The following is a 16,398-nucleotide window of genomic DNA, read 5'->3' on the forward strand; positions in this document are numbered from 1 at the left end:
TTTTTTTATGTGGAAAGCACTTCGGAATCAGGGTATAAAAAAAAAAAAAACTGCCAAAGTTACTCCCTATTGATTTTAAATGGGAGGCAGAGGCTTAAAACCCAGGCAGCTTTTGGCCGCTCGCAGGGAAAAAAAACAAAAACGGCATGCTCTTTCTTGCTGCGGTTTCCACCTCTGACCTCCCATTGACATCAGTAGGACGCAGATGAAACCTGTGGCGTTCGATTCGGAGCGCCTTTTTTTTTTTTTGCTGTGTTTTGCCCGCAGTCCTTGCATTAGATGCAACAGCAGTGTGCAAAAACGCTGCGGAAAAAAAAGCATGAAAACAACGCTGGCAGTTTAAAATCTTTTTTTCTGCCTACAAAAAGTTGTGTGAATTACCCCTTAGGATGAGGAGTCTTGACTTGTAGGTAAGCATAGAATATGCTTGAAACGTGAACAGGGCAATGAAGCCCGAGACATGCAGCCTAGAGCATAGGAGAGTTAAATCAACGATATATGTTCTGTATTCGCATGTATAAAATAACACCCCGCCCCCGCATCCAGTTTCAATTTCCTTATCCTGCCCCTATCGTTCTTGCCTCATGAGAGTGCAGTTACATCTAGACCCCATGATGACCCCAATAGAAGACCCTCCATTTTCAGCAGTGACGTGGTACAATTCATCTCAGCGTGGTATCCCATGCTTTCTGCGGTCTCAAGTCAAGGTTACGCTGCTTAATTCGGCATAGGGGGATCTCTTTTATACAGTCCAATTCAAAGTTAGCCAAATCTTTGTAGCCTGCTGCATTTTGCATTACATAGCAATAAGTCGTGGCTTAGAGGAACTGGTGGAGGAAAGGTAGCAGGAAAGTGAGAAAGAAGCTGGGGAGGAGGGCAGCGATCAAGTTAAAGAGACAGGAAAAACACGATTGCTGAGGCACTTGAGCTAGAGGTGAGCGATGGTATCCATTATCCCCAAGTCTGTATGACAGGTTATAGACAACACAAGTTAAAAATAGATTGAAAAGCAAACCACAGGATGTAAACATATTATGCTGTGTAATTCAGTGATAAAATTACTTTATATTGTCTTGTAAATAATAAAATTATTGCCATTGACTTTTGGGAATAGTATATGCTCTGTCACATAAAAAGTGTATAATGGTCTTTAAACATTGCTCTCCTGTAGGAAGAAAAATTCCAAACAAGAAACATGCAGTTACGGGTCATCTGGATAATTGGTGAAAGTCCTAAAAGGAACGAACTAAGGCCTTATTCACACGAGCGTATTTCACGTCCGTGTGCTGTCCGCTTTTTTTTCCACAGACACCACACGGACCTATGAGAATCAATGGGGCTATTCAGACATGCGTTGCTTTTCACGCAGCCTGTGTCCGTTGCGTGAAACTCACTGCATGTCCTACAGTATTTTGGTGCATTTTTGCACACCACGCAGGCCATTGAAGTTAATGGGTGCATGAAAAAAAAAACCTGGACAGCACATACATCATCCGTACAGTACACAGATGCCACACGGAACTGCAACGCAAGAAAAACACGGGTTTTTTTTACGAGCGCAAAACGGACATGCTCGTGTGAATCTAGCCTAAAGTTAATAAAAATATTGACCATTTTCTTTTGGCGTATAAATGCATGATCATATAACATTCCCATAACGTGGCATCTATGATAAAAGTACTGTTAGGGCCGGTTCACATCAGCGGTCGCTTTCCGTTCAGGGGTTCCGTCTGAGGTTTCCGTCGTGGGAGCCCACAACGGAAAGTCAAACGGAAACCACAGCTTCCGTTTGCATCACCATTGATGGTGACGGAAACATTGCTAACGGTTTCCGTTCCGGCAGGTTTCCGTTTTTTCGACGGAATTAATGGAAGCTGTGATTTCCGTTTGACTTTCCGATGAGGGGTTCCACGACGGAAACCTCAGACGGAACCCCTGAAAGGAAAGCCAACGCAGATGTGAACAGACCCTCACTATTGTTTGTCCTACTTTAGTTACACAGCCATAACAAACACACACCACCCTCCCCCGATACAAGCACAACACTTTCTTACTTTTTTTTTTTTCTTATTTTACTGGTGGACCTCAAACAGTTTCATTGTACAAAAAAAAAAAGCAAAAACTAAACAAAATAACAAAAATTTCATTGGGGACGCAAGCTGGGAGCATTAGAGCCTCCCAACAATTAGGCAAGGGAGTTATATGAAGAAAAATATATATTAAAATAAAGGACATGGGTAGAATGAAAGTGGGGAAAGCGAAAGAGCGAAAACAAGGCCCTGTCGCTGCTAGGTTGGGGGTGTATTTGGGAGCTGGGTATCAGAATGGGTGGTCTTTACTCCGGGTCCTTCTGTCCTCAAGTGAATATGCCAGCGAGCTAAGAACCGAGTGAGCAGTACTGACTAGGAAGGTTGAAGGGGGCAGAATTTTTTCTATAGGTGGTCGTTTGAGTCCCTTAGTCTTCCAAAACAATTGGTTCACTTGTACTGGCAGGATGGGGTGTAGTGAGGGAGGGCAGAAGCCCAGATGGTCGCGGGGGCAGTGGTAGCTTCAACTTCAGAGGCTGATTGGGACGTCTGGCAGCTCGGCGCATCTCCATATGCGATAAGGATTTTCTTAAGCATCTGTAGAGGAGACAATGACAACCAGAAGTAAACCAAAGATCAGCAACAATACAGGATTAGAATGTAACCTGACAATACTGAGCGATGAAATAGCAAATGTAACAGACCTGATCTAAATTACAGTAAAAGCTTTATTAACCCCTTCCCGTCGCAGCCATTTTTGGACTAAATGACAGAGCCCCATTTTTAGAATCGGACATGTGTCACTTTATGTTGTAACTTTGGAATGCTTTTCCCGTGACAAATTGTACTATGTCAGCGGTAAAATTTAGTCGATAAATTCATTGATTATTTGTGAAAAACACCAAAATGGCTTTTTTTTCTAAATTTTAATGTATCTGCTTGTAAGACAGATCGTAATACCGCACAAAATAGTTACTGGTTTACATTCCCCATATGTCTACTTTATGTTTGCATCATTTTTCGAACATCCTTTTATTTTTCTAGGACGTTACAAGGCTTATAAGTTTAGCAGCAATTTCTCACATTTCCAAGAAAATGTCAAAAGCCTATTTTTATAGGGTCCAGTTCAGTTCTGAAGTTCTTAGCTTTAACCCCTTCCCGACATTTGCCGTATAGATACGTCATGGAAAGCCAGTGCTTCCCGCATTTTGCCGTATCCATACGACAAATGCATGGCACCGGCTCAGAAGCTGAGTTGGTGTCGTCATCGCCCGATGTCAGCAGTGTATTACAGCTGACATCCGGCTGAAATGGCCGGGACCGAAATTAGTTTCGATCCCCGCCATTAACCCCTTAAATGCAGCTGTCAACAGTGATCGCTGTCGCTGCATTTAAGGTATTTGCAGCTAGACACCCCAGAAACTAAATTGCCAGGGTTCCGGTGGCTGCAATGGCAACCGGGGGCCTAATACTAGCCTCCCGGGCTGCCTAGCACAGTAGCCGTTCAGGCCCCACCTGTAACGGCAGGAACCGGAGCTAGCTCCGATCCCTGCCATTAACCCCTTAGATGCAGAGATCGCTGCATTTTAGAGGTTGCTAGCAGATCGGCAGCCCTGCCATGCAATCAGGGCTGCCAACTGCTGCTATGGCAACAGGAGGCCTAACAATGGCCTCCTGCTCTGCCATTACGGAAGCCAATTAGGCCCTGCCGGGAGGTGAAGCCTAATTGGCTTGCTGTCAGTGAATGACTCACAGATCTAATACATTGCACTACACAGGTAGTGCAATGTATTAGAAATAAATACATAAATAAGACAGTTTGACCTTCAAGTCCCCTAGTGTAAAATATAAAAAGTGTTAAAAAAAAAAAAGTTTAAAAACATTCACCATTAACTTTTTTTTATTGATATATAAACATTTAGTACAATAATTTGTGATTGTACACATAAATCCACAAGACACGTAACAAGACACACATGAAAAAAAAAAAAAAAAAATACAAAAAAGGGAGGGGCACACAGTATCTGCCAAGATATGCTTCACAACATACCATAAAATCTAGAATTGTTTTTTTTAATTAATATTTTTTTTTTCCCCCCGAGGTAACCAAAGCCAATACTGACAGGGTAGCTACCATAGAAGATAAAGGAAATCGTTTAAGGGAATTCTGTTTAATGAAAGTTTTTTCTATTTGTACCCATCTCTGCGTGGAGTCTAAAGACCACCAATCCCTCAGGGAGTCTGCAATTGCTGCCTCATGATATAAAGAAATGTTAGGGACTCCCAATCCTCCCTCCGAGGATGCCAAAAACATTGTTGACTGCGCTGCTCTAGGACGCTTTTTGGCCCATATAAAGTCAGATACCATAAGCTATACTTTCTGCAGCATAAAAATTGGGAATTTCATTGGAATGCATCTAAGTAAATACAATATTGTTGGTAGACATATCATCTTAAATGTGTGAATACGACCTATCCAAGATAATTCTAACTTATTAATTATATCCAAATCTGACTTAAAAGATATTAGGAGGGGCTTGGGATTTTTTTTTTATAGGAAGAAGGGTTAGAAAGGGAAATACCTAAGTATCGAATTCTAGATTTAGCCCATATAAAACCACAGATCTCTAATATCTGACTGTCCAGTCGGGGTGATACATGAATTGGGCGTATTACTGATATTGTAGAATTAAATTTATAATAAGAAACTCGAGATAATTGAGAAAGAAGGCCCATAACTGTGGGTAAGGAGTATAAAGGCTTTGTACACATAATAATAACGTCATCGGCATACAAGCGGATGTTATGAGATAGTGAGCCGACTGTAATGCCCTGTATATCAGGTGAACAACTAATGGCCTCCGCCAGGGGCTCCGTTATTAATGCAAAAATAATTGGTGAAAGTGGGCAACCCTGGCGGATGCCGTTCGAAATCTGATAATTGGGAGAACAAAATCCCGAGACCGGAACTCTGACATTAGGAGAGGAGTATAGAGACATTATAGCCTGGGCAATTGGGCCTTCAATCCCAAATTTAACAAGCACCGCCGCCAGGTATCCGCAGTGCATCCTGTCAAACGCTTTCTCGGCGTTAAGAGAGAGGAATACACTGGGAGTCCTGGAGTGTTCAGCCACCTGAATAAGATCAATCAGCCGGCAAATGCCATCTTTAGTCTATCGCCCAGGTACAAACCCGACTTGATCTGGAAAGATCAAAGAAGGAAGAAGAGTGTATAAGTGCAGTGCCAGTAACATTGCGTATAATTTAAGATCACAATTTAACAAGGAAATATGCCCAAAATGTTCTAATTTAGTGGTGCTTTTTCCAGGTTTGGGCAAGGTAGTAATAATAGCAGTCAAAAACTGGAAGTAGGTATGGAAATAATATTTTAGAAAAAACTTGAAAGTATTCATTGGGGAGACTGTCTGGTCCAGGTGCTTTATGAGGTTTACTAAATGAAATTACCTTTTGTATTTCTAATAGAGTAAATGGGGTATTTAAAAATTCTAATTGATCCTCAGAAACCAGAGGGAGGTTAATAGAAGATAAGAATTTTTGAATCTCTTCTAAAGAAGGTTGAATTATGCAGGGGTCATCTCGCAAATTATACAATTTAGTATTAGAGTATGTGCACACGATGAGAGGCTTTTACGTCTGAAAAGACAGACTGTTTTCAGGAGAAAACAGCTGCCTCATTTCAGCCGTAAATGCTCCTCCTCGTAATATACGAGGCGTCTGTGATGCTCGTAAATCTTGAGCTGCTCTTCATTGAGTTCAATGAAGAACGGCTCAAATAACGTTGCAAAGAAGTGTCCTGCACTTCTTTGCCGAGGCAGTCAATTTACGCGTCATCGTTTGACAGCTGTCCAACGACGACGCGTAAATGACAGGTCGTCTGCACAGTACGTCGGCAAACCCATTCAAATGAATGGGCAGATGTTTGCAGACGTATTGTAGCCCTATTTTCAGGCGTAAATCGAGGCATAATACGCCTCGTTTACGCCTGAAAATAGGTCGTGTGAACCCAGCCTTAGGGTGTGTTCACACGCTTTGGTTTCAGACGTAATTAGACCGTTGGAAAAACGGCTCCATTACGCCTACAAACATCTGCCCATTGCTTGCAATGGGTCTTACGATGTTCTGTTCCCACGAGGTGTAATTTTACACGTCGCTGTCAAAAGACGGCGCGTAAAAAGACGCCTGCATCAAAGAAGTGCAGGACACTTCTTGGGACGTTTGAGTAGTTTTTCATGGACTCCATTGAAAAACAGCTCCCATAATGTCCGTACAATATGGCGCAAAAAACATGAGTTGTTAAAAAACGTCTGAAAATCAGGAGCCGTTTCGCCTGAAAACAGCACCGTATTTTCAGACGTTTTTGGTCACTGCGTGTGAACAGACCCTAATAGGATGCGAAAGCTTCAGCGATTTTCATAGGGTCTCTGGTTTGTTCAGAATTTGAACAGTCTAGATAGTAAATTTTAGTTCTAATAGAGGTTTGTTTAATTCTTTTGGCCAACAGCGCACCAGCTCCATCTCCAATAGTATAATATTTTGTTCATATTTACAAAGTAAATGAGAGCGAAGGGCAAATCTCAAACTAGATCATTTTGAAGCGATATCAGTAGAAGGGGGCAGATTTATTTTGCTCCTTTAATGTGGCAATCTCAGTTATAAGGGAACATGATTCTTCTTTTCGTTTCTTTGACACGGAGGCTAGTTTTAACAGAATCCCCCTAATATATGCGTTGTTGGAGGCCCATGGTGTCTGATCTGAAACCTGCTTGTTATCATTAAATGAAAGAAATTCTAATAAACAATGTGATATCAATTCCACATTAGATTTAGATATGAGAAATTCAGACGCCACATAAAATGGAGCTACCGGAGAATGATGTTTTGCTAAACATAATAAAAGAGGGGCATGGTCAGCCCACGTAATATTACCAATAGAGGAAGATTGGCATAATGGAATGTTATTACAGTCAACTAGAAACAGGTCTATACGTGAGGACTTGTGTCTGGCAGAAATAAAAGAATAGTCTCTCAGTGGCGTGATGGGATCTCCAAATATCGTGTAGGTCAAATTCCAAGAGTAAGCGACCGAGTTCTTCCCTAGTTCCATCTGCTGATTAGAAATCTGGACTGTTCTACGAGACTGGCGCATTAAAGTCTCCACATAAAATTAATTGGCCTCTAGACAAATGGGTAACTTTTTTAAATATAAACTTTGCAGATCTCAATTGGGGCGTAGACAGAAATAGTGTAAAGCTTAATACATTAATACTACAAATTAATATAACATATCAACTGTCAGAGATGGTTTTCGAAACAGTAAATGCTACCGTATTTTTAATGGCAATACAGACTCCAGCTACCATTTCTTTCCGTTTTTCCTTTTGTACGTTTATACGATGTTCATTTGTATAATCTCTATTAAATATTCATACCCCATTTTCTCTGTTATATCTAAATAGAACCTCAGGGTTCAACTCTAAATAGTATTCGGCCATGTTTTACCTCTACTATAGAGGATTACTCATATACTGCTTATATTTAAAGCGTAACTAAACTTTCAATCAACTTTTTTTCTAGCAGCATGTGTAATATAAATATATTTTGTAATATACTTTATTAATGAATTTGGGCTCCTTTTTGTGTTATGTGTTTTAAATGGCCACTGACACTTTTCTACCACATTTTATTTCTTGTATTTCTCCTGTTGCTAGCAGAAATCCGTACATCGTTTGAATGTATCGGTGTACGGATTCTGCTGCCTATGAGTACGGGTGGGTGGTGCCCCCATCGTGACGTCAGGAAGGTCTCTGCCTCTATACACTACACAGTTCTCTTTAGTGTAACCTGCAGCAGCAGAGCATAGGGAAAAGACTGATGAGCTCTGCTGCTATACGGACTAGAGAGTGTGTGAGCGGCGCTTCAGTAGCAGAAGTGCAGGTCTAGCCCCCCTCACTGTCCCCTCTTCCCACTGTACTGTAACCGGCAGGGAGGGGAATGACCGCTATGTTCCTGTCCGGTGTATGGTATGTGTGAGAGGCGCTTCAGTAGCAGAAGTGCCTCTCACACACATTATAGTCCGGACAGTAGCAGAGCTGTCATTCCCCTCCCTGCGCTCTGCTACTGCCGGTTATAGTACAGTGAACAGGGGGAAGAGGGGACAGGGGGGGGGGCCAGACCTGCGCTTCTGCTACTGAAGCGCCTCGCATACACACTATAGTCCGGACAGTAGCAGAGCTGTCATTCTCATCCCTGCGCTCTGCTATTGCCGGCTACAGTACTGTGGACAGGGGGAAGAGGGGACAGGGAGCGGGTGCCAGACCTGCGCCCAGTGGCGTAGCTATAGGGGTCGCAGCAGTCGCACTTGCGACCAGGCCCCTAAGCCCCACTAATGCGGACTGGGCTGTACTGAGGAGGAGGAGCCAGGATAATCACACTGCCGCCCTCCGCGTTGTGTCAGGCTGCAGTGGTGGACTTCCATGCACTGCTGTTTTACTTCCCAGTCATTAGGATGAATTTTCTGTGCGCACTGGTCTCTGTGCCTGGATGATTCTCCCCCTTCCCTCCGGCAAAGTCTCAGGACACTGTAATCTGAGCTGCTAATTAGCATCAGATAAGACTGGGACTGCTCCGACCGACCCACGGTTTTGAGCTCCAAAAAGGTTGAGTTTCTTTTCCGTGGTCATTTGGAATCAAGAGCCTGGAAAAAAGATGCTCCTTGTATCGGGCTCTCCTGTGCGTCTGGTTCAGTAATTCCACAGAACCATTAGGGTATGTTTACACTGCCTTTTTCAGGCCGTAAACGCCAGAAAAACGGCCGAAAAAACTGAAGCAGAACGCCTCCAAACATCTGCCTATTGATTTTAATGGGAAAAACAGCGTTCTGTTAAGACAGGCTGTTTTTTTGCGCGGTCGTTTTGAAAAACGGCCGCGTAAAAAAACACTCGCGAAATAGAAGTGCAGGTCACTTCTTGGGACGTTTTTGGAGCCGTTTTTCATAGACTCTATAGAAAACAGCTCCAAAAACGTCCGTAAAAAAACACAGGTAACATTGCGAGTGGCTTAAAAAACGTCTGAAAACCAGGAGCTGTTATCCCTTGAAAACCATGCCGTATTTTCAGATGTTTTTCACTCAGCGTGTGAACATACCCTTAGATGGATTTCAATACATTTTTTGGACATACTAAGACAATAAAAGTCACTGCTGAAACGCGTTTCAACCTCGTGCTGAGGTCTTCGTCAGGCATATAACATTTTTAAAAAACGATATCTTAAATAGCCGTGTCCTATAGTTCACGCCCAGGGGAGAGTTCATTGTGGGAGTTTACTGGAGGTTCGTATATATTGTATTGTTTCTAAACCTTTTATTAGTTTCTTTGTGATTACTTTATTCGTAGTGTCTACTTGTTAGTTTTAGGATGCATCTCTCAATAGCGTAAAAAAGGCGCATATTGAGTATTGCACCGTATATTCCAATTTCTCTTGTTTATATTTATTTGTTTCCCCCCTCTCTCTCTCTCTCTCTCTCTCTCCGCACTACGTTTGTCAATAACTGACTATTTGGAGCGCAGATTTTGCTGGATTGATTCCTTGGCGCCATGTTGCCTGAGGTACCAATACAGTAAAAAACCCTGAAAGATGACTCCATTTGGTAAACTACACACCTTGTTTGAATTAACCTAGGGGTGTAGTGAGGGTTTTGACCCCACAGGTTTTTGTTGAATTTATTAGAATTGGGATGTGAAAATAAACATTTCCTAAAAGATTTAGTTCAAGCTCAAAATTTTGCATTTTCACAAGGACTATAGGAGAAAAGCACCTCAACGTTTGTAAAGCATTTTCTCCTGACTAAGGCAATACCCCATATGTGGTCATAAACGGCTATTTGGACACACAGCAAGGCTCTAAAGGGAAGGAGTGCCATTTAATATACAAGATCCGTTTCTTGACACCATGTCGCATTGAGCTAAGGTACCAGTACTGTGGAAGCCCCCTAAAAATTGCCCCATTTTGGAAACTAGATCCCTCAAGGAATTTATTTAGCGGTATTGTGAGCATTTCAACCCTACAAGCGTTTTGCAAAAATGAGTGCACAGTAGATGTTGCAGATTGAAAATTGCCATTTTCCACAGATATGCCAGTTTAGTGCCCAATGTGTTGTGCCCAGCTTGTACCACCAGAGACACACCCCATAAATTGTTAAATCGGGTTCTCCAGAATACAGTAATACCCCATATGTGTCATAAATTGCCGTTTGGGCACACTGTTCGGCTCAGAAGGACCGCGATTTTGATTGGTGTTTTACTGGTATTTCAGCTTATGTGGGGGGAGGGGGGCATATGTAAGCTGGACAGAGTACATCAGGGTATATGTAAGCTGGGCGGAGTACATCAGGGCATATGTAAGCTGGGCGGAGTATAATCAGGTTATATGTAAACTGGGCGGAGTACATCAGGTTATATGTAAGCTGGGCGGAGTACATCAGGTTATATGTAAGCTGGGCGGAGTACATCAGGTTATATGTAAAATGGGCGGAGTACATCAGGGTATATGTAAAATGGGCGGAGTACATCAGGGTATATGGAAGCTGGGCAGAGTACATCAGGGTATATGTAAGGTGGGCGGAGTACATCAGGGTATATGTAAACTGGGCGGAGTACATCAGGGTATATGTAAGCTGGGCAGAGTACATCAGGTTATATGTAAGCTGGGCGGAGTACATCAGGGTATATGTAAAATGGGCGGAGTACATCAGGGTATATGGAAGCTGGGCAGAGTACATCAGGGTATATGTAAGCTGGGCGGAGTACATCAGGGTATATGTAAACTGGGCGGAGTACATCAGGGTATATGTAAGCTGGGCAGAGTACATCAGGGTATATGTAAGCTGGGCAGAGTACATCAGGGTATATGTAAGCTGGGCAGAGTACATCAGGGTATATGTAAGCTGGGCAGAGTACATCAAGGTATATGTAAGCTGGGCGGAGTACATCAGGGCATATGTAAGCTGGGCGGAGTACATCAGGGTGTATGTAAGCTGGGCAGAGTACATCAGGGTATATGTAAACTGGGCGGAGTACATCAGGGTATATGTAAGCTGGGCGGAGTACATCAGGGTATATGTAAGCTGGGCAGAGTACATCAGGGTATATGTAAGCTGGGCAGAGTACATCAGGGTATATGTAAGCTGGGCAGAGTACATCAGGGTATATGTAAGCTGGGCAGAGTACATCAAGGTATATGTAAGCTGGGCGGAGTACATCAGGGCATATGTAAGCTGGGCGGAGTACATCAGGGCATATGTAAGCTGGGCGGAGTACATCAGGGCATATGTAAGCTGGGCGGAGTACATCAGGGCATATGTAAGCTGGGCGGAGTACATCAGGGCATATGTAAGCTGGGCGGAGTACATCAGGGCATATGTAAGCTGGGCGGAGTACATCAGGGCATATGTAAGCTGGGCGGAGTACATCAGGGCATATGTAAGCTGGGCGGAGTACATCAGGGCATATGTAAACTGGGCGGAGTACATCAGGATATATGTAAGCTGGGCAGAGTACATCAGGGCATATGTAAGCTGGGCAGAGTACATCAGGGCATATGTAAGCTGGGCGGAGTACATCAGGGCGTATGTAAGCTGGGCGGAGTACATCAGGGTGTATGTAAGCTGGGCAGAGTACATCAGGGTATATGTAAGCTGGGCAGAGTACATCAAGGTATATGTAAGCTGGGCGGAGTACATCAGGGCATATGTAAGCTGGGCGGAGTACATCAGGGCATATGTAAGCTGGGCGGAGTACATCAGGGCATATGTAAGCTGGGCGGAGTACATCAGGGCATATGTAAGCTGGGCGGAGTACATCAGGGCATATGTAAACTGGGCGGAGTACATCAGGATATATGTAAGCTGGGCAGAGTACATCAGGGCATATGTAAGCTGGGCAGAGTACATCAGGGCATATGTAAGCTGGGCGGAGTACATCAGGGCATATGTAAGCTGGGCGGAGTACATCAGGGTATATGTAAGCTGGGCGGAGTACATCAGGGCATATGTAAGCTGGGCGGAGTACATCAGGGCATATGTAAGCTGGGCGGAGTACATCAGGGCATATGTAAGCTGTGCGGAGTACATCAGGGTATATGTAAGCTGGGCGGAGTACATCAGGGCATATGTAAGCTGGGCGGAGTACATCAGGGCATATGTAAGCTGGGCAGAGTACATCAGGGTATAATAGGATGATGTAATAATGGGGAGAATGAATACTCTATGGATTGGGGTGGTACACTTTGAACCAATCCTTTATGCACAGGCCGGGTTTATTAGATATTATACAAAATATCTGCGCTCCAGTATTGCCTCATGTTGGACTTCTTCACGAGCCCTATAAGCTGCATCTACAGGTCGACCTGTGGGGTGCACCAAATGTCGATGTGGGGTATTTAGTGAAAAACTACTGGACCTAAAAAATTTGTCTGAACCGTCATTTAGCATCATTGCGTTTTGAGAGCCATAACTTGTTATTTTTCCATTGACTGAGCGGTGTGAGGGCTTGTTTTTTGTGGAACGAGCTGTCATTTTTATTGGTTGGGGTAACTGCGATTTTATCACTATTTATTACATTTTTTGGGAGATGAGGAAACGAAAAAACAGCAATGCTAGCACGATTTTGTTTTTTTCGTTTCTACAGTGTTCATCATGCAGTATAAACAACATGTTAACTTCATTCTGCGGGGCGATACGATTACAGCAACACCACATTTATATAGTTTTTTTTTTTTTTACGTTTCACTACTTTCCCACAATAAAAATACTCTTTTCTAAAAAAAAAACATGTTTTAGTGTCGCCATTTTATGACAGCCATAACTTTATTTTTCAGTTGATATCGCTGTGGGAGGGCTTGTTTTATGCGTGATGAATTGTAGCTTCTATTAGTACCATTTTGGAGTACTTGCGACTTTTTGATCACTTATTACATTTTTTTGAGACAAGATCACCAAAAAATTAAAATACGGTCATTGTTTTTTTTTTACGGTGTTCACCATGCGGTAAAAATAATGTGATATTTTTACAGTTCAGGCCGTTCCGAACGCGGCGATATGTATTATGTATAGTTTTTTTAGGTTTTCATTTATAAAGGACTTGATCAGGTTAACAGGGTGATTGTTTTTATTAGGTTAAACTTATTTATTTTTCTTTAACTTTTTTTTTTTTTACTTTTCTTCACTTTTTTTTCTTTTACACTTACCTGAGAACTTGAAGATCTGATCTTCTGATCCCCTGTACTATACACTGCACTACTTATGTAGTGCAGTGTATTGGAGCGGTCATTCTTCATCTGACAGTTAGCCTATTAGGTCCTGCCTTGGGCAGGACCTAATAGGCTTCCGTTCCTGGCCAACAAGGAAGCCGTTGCTATGCTTCCTGGTTGCCATAGCAACCATCGCCACCCGCAATCTCTGCAGGGGTGGGCGGTGGGGGTGTAGAGGAAGCCCCTTTAATGCGGCAGACACTGTTGACCGCAGCATTGAAGGGGTTAAATGGTGGCAATCGGCGGAAACGGCCATCGCCGCCGTTGCAGCGGGATGTCAGCTGTGTATTACCTGTGCCCGCCTCATCTACAGGGCGTGACTGTACGCCCTATTGCGGGAATGCACTGTAAATCAGGATGTACAGTCACGCCCAATAGCGGGAAGGGGGGTAAGGAGTTATCAGACAACAAAAAAAAAAACAACTGTATAACCCCTTTAATCTTGCACCATGGCCAGAAATCACAATAACCCTGCATGTGACAAAATTAGTCCCATGCCAGATTAACAGAAAATTCCGGTAGTCCACTGCAACAGTCCATTAGTCCTCATCAGCAAGTCCTTAACCTCCATGGTGGGTAATGGCAGGCAGAGGTGCTTAGCAGTAACGGTTTATACCCTGGTGTGGGCCTCAGACATACAGAATATTTGGGGCCTACATTACTAGCAGGAGCCTCAGAACATCTACATTCTGTAAGCCATGCTGGGTCTACACACTACATGACCAGTGACATTTCAAAGGACAACACGGCAAGTATAAACATGGTGTGTGTTTGTGGGAAAATTCCAATAGTCTGGAGATTCCGTTATTCCAGCACATCAATTGTCCTGAAGATGCCAGATTATCAGAGGTTTTCCTGGTTTCTACACAGACAAAAATGCATAAGTAATTCTAAGAACTGTAGTCACCTTGTGTCTTTAGTTGCCACAAAAACAACAGGATTAGGGGCATCAGCAATATTGAGTTTCTGCCTCTTGACATTGGGTTGATTGCTTGAACGGACACCAGATGAGAAAGAGCGACCATTGGCAGAGAATGGAGGAACTACCCCCACACCGGATACCTAAAAGGGAAGGTAACAGAAAATATAGTATAAAAAAAACGAAGAAAAAAAAAAAACATGCATAAAGGTGAAATAACGGGAAGAGAACAAGAACACAATCCTTACCTTTATTAGTGTGCACTACTTCATAGAGATTAAGAATATTTATACACGAATGTATAATGTTAAAATAAACTAAATGCTGAGAGGTTACTAATAGGAGGCCTAAAGTGTGAATTACTTTACAAAAAAAAACCTTTATGAACCTAAGTTGAAGCTCCATTTTATAGCCACTGTAAATATATGTTCTAAAATAAACAGGAACCGCACTAAGAGCAACTCCCTAATATCATATAAAGGGCTGCAGAGAAACCAAGCTCTGCGCTGCTGCCGTACACAACAGTAATACTAATAAATTGCAATACGCTGTGACTGGCACTGCATCAGGCTCTTCAAGCAGTCTTTTCACAGACTACAGGCTGCAGTAAGCTGCTTCCCACAGGGCAACAGCACAGAAACTTCTTCATAGCCCTGCAGGACTAGGATGTGTCGCTCCCTGAGATTACAAGAACATGGAATTGCCTTTACGTATGATAAAATTTGCACCAACAAGGATCAGAACTATTAAAAATATTTAGCAGATACTTCACCAGTAAACCCTTTACTTACTGCTTCAAATGCTCGTTTGGCGGGTAGTACACCAATACTACTGACTCTACTCTGACTCAGTTGATTACGGTTTATTGGAGTTTTTGTTCCACGAGGAGTCTTCGGTTTCAGTGGTGCTTGGGCAGCTAAAACAAAATAAAAGTTTAAAAAGATCATAAAAACCAAAAATGCACAAAACAAAAAAAAAAACTCAAAAAAAAAAATATCTGGTTCTCACCAAGTTCTTTTACAATGGCTGCCAAAGGTGGGCGCACCAAGGTAGTTATTTTCAGAGGAGCTTTAGATGCTTTCGGTAATCGAATGGAACCTAGCAAGAGAGTTTACCACGGTAAGTTGGAGAATTAGAAGGGGTGGTGAAAAAAAATCATGATACTTTGTACAATATTGGCTCACATTCGGCTTTAATGGAATTTGAATTGATTGGGGCATAGGGTCGGCGTGCAGCTCGCCTAGGCTGCAAGATATCTCTGCACATACGACGTGCAATGCGGGTTAATTTGGTCGTCTGCAGAAGAAACGTCTGACGGTTCTTTGCCAATAGCTTCGCGCGGTTTGCACTCGTGGTATATGGGGACAAGCTCTGAGCTTCAGGCCGAGACAGATGGCTACGAGGGTGGGCCTCCTAAAGTCAAGAGGAGAGAAACAAAAACAAAACTCCTGTTATAGCAGGTGTGAATCTTATTACGGACATCCACGTTCCCCTTCCATCCTTTGAGAAGGATTTTTCTCTTTTCTGATCAATTTCAATTTTGGCAAAATAAAAAATTATACATACACTAGTCAATGAATTAGAATATCAAAAAGTTAATTTCAGTAATTCAATTCAAAAAGTGAAACTCCTATTATATGGATTCATTACGCACAGAGTGATCTATTTCCAGCATTTTTTTATTTTAATGTTGATGATTACGGACACAGGGAATGAAAACCCAAAATTCAGTGCCTCAGAAAATTAGAATGTTATAGAAGCCCAATTTCAAAAATGACTTTTAATACCGAAATGTACAGTATCTGCCCTCAATACGTGGTCGTGGTTCCTTTTGCATGAATTACTGCATCAATGCGGCGTGGCATGGTGGCGATCAGCCTGTGGCACTGCTGAGGTGTTCTGGAAGCCCAGGTTGCTTTGATAGCGGCCTTCAGCTCGTCTGCATTGTTGGGTCTGGTATCTCATCTTCCTTTTGACAATACCCCATAGATTCTCTATAGAGTTTGGGTCAGGCGAGTTTGCTGGCCAATCAAGCACAGTGACACTGTAGTTATTAAACCACGTATTGGTACTTTTGGCAGTGTGGGCAGGTGCCAAGTCCTGCTGGAAAATGAAATCCGCATCTC

General features: G+C 42.7%; 1 protein-coding gene across 2 annotated transcripts in view; it reads right to left on the reverse strand.

Moving 5' to 3' along the window:
* Window positions 1–2,123: 2,123 nt before the first annotated feature.
* MTA2 (metastasis associated 1 family member 2) overlaps window positions 2,124–16,398 on the reverse strand; it is a 70,570-nt gene continuing 56,295 nt past the window's right edge. For both annotated transcript variants that reach the window (XM_075837315.1, XM_075837314.1), the window contains exons 14-18: window positions 15,457–15,685; window positions 15,281–15,370; window positions 15,064–15,188; window positions 14,261–14,415; window positions 2,124–2,624 (exon numbers count right to left, since the gene is read on the reverse strand). In XM_075837315.1, the coding sequence (XP_075693430.1) occupies window positions 2,456–2,624; window positions 14,261–14,415; window positions 15,064–15,188; window positions 15,281–15,370; window positions 15,457–15,685 (768 nt within the window). In that variant the 3' untranslated portion in view covers window positions 2,124–2,455. The remainder of the gene's footprint in view (window positions 2,625–14,260; window positions 14,416–15,063; window positions 15,189–15,280; window positions 15,371–15,456; window positions 15,686–16,398) is intronic.

This window comes from Rhinoderma darwinii, chromosome 9 (genome assembly GCF_050947455.1).
Source record: "Rhinoderma darwinii isolate aRhiDar2 chromosome 9, aRhiDar2.hap1, whole genome shotgun sequence".
NCBI classification, from domain to species: domain Eukaryota; kingdom Metazoa; phylum Chordata; class Amphibia; order Anura; family Rhinodermatidae; genus Rhinoderma; species Rhinoderma darwinii.